The 4,162-nt window shown below is 41.8% G+C and overlaps 1 protein-coding gene across 1 annotated transcript in view; it reads left to right on the top strand.

Moving 5' to 3' along the window:
* Positions 1–4,162, top strand: part of CNIH4 (cornichon family AMPA receptor auxiliary protein 4) — a 28,298-nt gene that overhangs the window by 20,897 nt on the left and 3,239 nt on the right. Inside the window, exon 4 of the mRNA XM_004699938.3 lies at positions 386–526. Coding sequence (XP_004699995.1) covers positions 386–526 — 141 coding nt within the window. The remainder of the gene's footprint in view (positions 1–385; positions 527–4,162) is intronic.

Consider the following 4,162-nt stretch of genomic DNA (forward strand, 5'->3'; position numbering starts at 1 on the left):
GTTCATGAGGGAGCGGGGAGGGAGGGGAAAATTAGCTGATACCAAGGGCTCAAGCAGAAAGCAAATGTTTTGAGAATGATGATGGCAACAAATGTCCAAATGTGCTTGACACAATGGATGGATGTAAAGATTGTGCTAAGAGTTGTACGAGCCCCCAATAAAATGATTTAAAAAAAAAATGAAACAGTTGCTGTGGTTTTGGTAATTGAGAGCTAAAAATCTACAGTACTGTATATTCCAAAGAAAAAGGAAGTAATGACTCTTGATATCACCATATTTCCCTGTCCATAATTGGTCTAGATATAGAACTGCTATGATTATTTTTAGTTTTTATGTTGAGAATTTGATCTTCATTCTAATGTGTTTCTCTCTTTTGTTTTCCCAGGTTCATTATGGTGCCAAGTGGTAACATGGGAGTGTTTGATCCAACAGAAATACACAATCGAGGGCAGCTGAAGTCGCACATGAAAGAAGCCATGATCAAGCTTGGTTTTCACTTGCTTTGCTTCTTCATGTATCTCTACAGGTGAGCTTTGAGTGCTCATGGTGTTCCCCTGGATGCCGTCTTTGCTTTTGATGGGTGTACTCACTGTACTATAAAACTATATTCTTATCCTGTAGGATTTTACACAGACTTTGCAGAACTTGGGGATTCGTGTGCATTTCTCTGTGTAGACTTCCATGTGTGTCCCTGAAGCGACATCTTGTCTAGGGTACGGTCGAGCTACTCCTTGGACTTCTTGTTATCCCTTACTTGTGACTCTCATCATGCTGAAGACTGTCTTTGCTAGCCCTTTGCTGCGCCAGTGTTCAGATGTGAACATTCACTGCCTGTTAGAAGCCTTAATGTGTGTTTCCCCAAAGACCTTCCCACTCTTGTGTCTCCAGGGTATCAGACCACTGGCCAAAGCTCTCCACAGCTTGTAGTGAAGTTGGGCTGAGCTTTCTGGAAGTGAGGAGTTTGAGTGTGTTATCAGTTCCTTTCTCTGGCATGCCAAGTAGTCTTAGCTGGAAATCTGCTCAGATGTCCGGTTGTAATAGATTAGGAGGAAGGATTACTTTGAAGACTTGATTGTCAGGCACCGGAAACTTTGTGAAGTTCTATCTTAAACTTCATTGATCCCCTTTATGTTTTAAAGATGAACAAGCCACCTTTTCATTACCCACCATACGAAAACAAAAGCACCTGCTGCTGAGTTGATTTCAACACACAGTGACCCAAAGTACAGAGTCAGAGGGCCCCATGGGGTTTCCAAAGCGCCAAGTCTTTACAGAAGCCACAGGCTACATCGTTTGTTGTAGAGCAACTGACTGATGGGTTTGAACAGCTCTCCTTTTAGTTAGCAATCAAGTACTTAACCACTAAACCACCAGGGCTTTTACCCATGTTAAACCTATAGAATAAAATAAAATACAGGAGGGGGCGGGCATGATGTGTGGGTGACTTGATAAGGAGCCCTGGTGGCACAGTAGCTGAGCTCTCAGCTGCGAAGCAAATAGCCAGCAGTTTGAGCCTATCAGCTACTCCAGAGCAGTTGCCTCCTTAAAGCTTGCAGCCTTGGAAACTGTACAAGGTAGTCCCTCTATCTTACAGGCTTCTCTGAGTTGGAATCTAGTCAATGGCGGATGGGCTTGGTTTTGGTTGGGTGACTTGCTTAAGCCTTCAAAAGTCTAGAAATCCAGCTTAACCTTTGTCAATTTTGCGTCAAAGCTTAGTTCTATTTTATTTCCCCCTTAGGTAATTTTTTATTTTCTCTCATGTCAGTATTTAAAAAAAAAAACCCACCAAATTCACTGCCATCAAGTTGATTTCTACTCAGAAACTTAATAAAGGGCAGGGTAGAACTGCCCCTGTGGGTTTCTGAAACTGTAACTCTTTATGGGAGTAGAAAGCTTCAGTTTTCTCCCTTGGAATTTGAAGCTGGTAGCTTCAAACTGCTGACCTTGTGGCTACAGCCCAACAAATACACTACCAGGTCTCCCACATAGACATAAGGAGTAAGAAAAAATTTATATTGTACCAAACTCTAAAGATCTCTAATGGTTTGATGGGTATAGAGATACAGTTTTTAAAAATTACTGTTTTTTTAAAAAGTTTAAATTACTCAGAGCCATTTTAGCCTCCGCCTGACAAAGCAGGATCTCTAAAATGCGCTTCCACTGTGCTAATTTCACCAGACTGTGGATTGCAAGGAGCCCTGGGAGAGCCACAGGAGAACAGGTGAGGCGTGTGACAGCTCACCGAAAGACAGGCAGTTTGAAGCCACCAGTGTCCTGCAAAGATGGCAGCCCTGGAAGCCCTGTGGGACCCTCGGCTCTCTCCCGCAGGGCCCCTAGGAGTCGGGGTCCACAGGACAGCAGTGGTTTTTAGCATCAATTCCAATCTAGTTGGTTGAAATTGGTGTTTAGATGGTTCTTGTTAACAGTTCATCTTTGCTTCTCTGTGTTTTAAAAGGTAGAGGGAGAGTGGGTAGGAAAGAGGGAACCGATTACAAGGAACTGTATGTGACCTCCGCCCTGGGGACGGACAACAGAAAAGTGGGTGAAGGGAGACGTTGGATGGGGCAAGATATGACAAAATAACAATTTATAAATTATCAAGGCCTCATGAGGGAGTGGGGAGCAGGGAGGAAGGGGAAAAAATGTGGAGCTGATGCCAGGGGCTTGGGTGGAGAGCGGATGTTTTGAGAATGATGAGGGCAATGAATGTACAAATGTGCTTTACATAATTGATGTATGTATGGTTTGTGATAAGAGTTGTATGACCCCCTAATAAAACTATTTTTAAAAAAGATAGTAATTTATGTCATGCAGATTGACATATTATCTGTTGATTAGCAAGAACACCAAACCTGATAGTTCTTTTCTAAACATAGAATCTCTTTAAAAAAAATTGTTTGTTTTTTATTTTTTTTAGAATCTTTTTTTTTTATCTTAAGCCTGTGAAATGGGAATAAATATGTGTGACGCTTTTAAAAAAATAAATTGTTTATTGAGGGCTTGTACAACTCATCACAATCCATACATACATACATTGTGTCAAGCACATTTGTACATTTGTTACCATCGTTTTCAAAACATTTTCTTTGTACTTGAGCCCTTGGTATCAGCTCCTCTTTTTTTCCCTCCCTCCCTCATGAACTTTGTTAAATTATAAATCATTATTATTTCATGTCTTATACTGGTTACTGTTATATGTTGATTATTGTGATCCGTTCCTTCTTCTCCATCCACCTTCTCCCCACCCTCATGATATTGCTACTCTCATGATTGTACCTGAAGGTTTTATTTGTCCTGAACTTCATGGGTGGAGAACTTTTATCTGTACCAGTGTACATGTTCTGGTCTAGCCAGATTTGTAAGGGAGAACTGGAGTCTTGATAGTGGGGCGAGGGCGGAAGGAAGCATTGAAGAACTAGAGGAATGTTGTGTATTTTGTCTGTGCTATACTGCACCCTGGCTGGCTCGTCCATCCCACCTGTGATGGGCATGTCCAATTGTCTACTGATGAGCTTTGGGTCTCCATCCGACCCCCTCATTTGCATCGATATGATTTTGCACTCTTATGATTGTTTGTTTGGGGTCTTCTAATGCATGATACTTGATCCGGTCAACACCTCATGATCAAACAGGCTGGTGTGCTTCTTCCATGTGGGTTTTGGTTGCTTCCTTGTGAGATGGCTCCTTGTTAAACTTCAAGCCTTTAAGACCCCAGATGCAATGTATTTTAATAGCTGGGCACTGTCAGCTTTCTTCACCACATTTGCTTATGCACTGCGAAGGTGAACATCACAGAATACCGACACGGTCCTTTTAAGCATGTTATGAAGGTGAAGGGGAGAAATCGCATTTGTCAGTTTAGAACTTTGAAGAAAAAAATGTGTCTAAAAACTTGAAGCAGGTGGAGGGAGGGTGGGTTGGAAAAGGGGAACAATTACAAGGATCTACATAAAACCTCCTACCTGGACGATTAGGCAACAGAAAAGTCGGTGAAGGGAGACATCAGACAGTGTATAAGACATGACAAAATAATAATTTATAAATTATCAAGGGTTCAAAAATTATCAAGGGTTCATGAGGGAGCGGGGAGGGAGGGGAAAATTAGCTGATACCAAGGGCTCAAGCAGAAAGCAAATGTTTTGAGAATGATGATGGCAACAAA

This window comes from Echinops telfairi, unplaced genomic scaffold (assembly GCF_000313985.2).
Source record: "Echinops telfairi isolate 266 unplaced genomic scaffold, ASM31398v2 ScPeMD7_7424;HRSCAF=8462, whole genome shotgun sequence".
Taxonomy (NCBI): domain Eukaryota; kingdom Metazoa; phylum Chordata; class Mammalia; order Afrosoricida; family Tenrecidae; genus Echinops; species Echinops telfairi.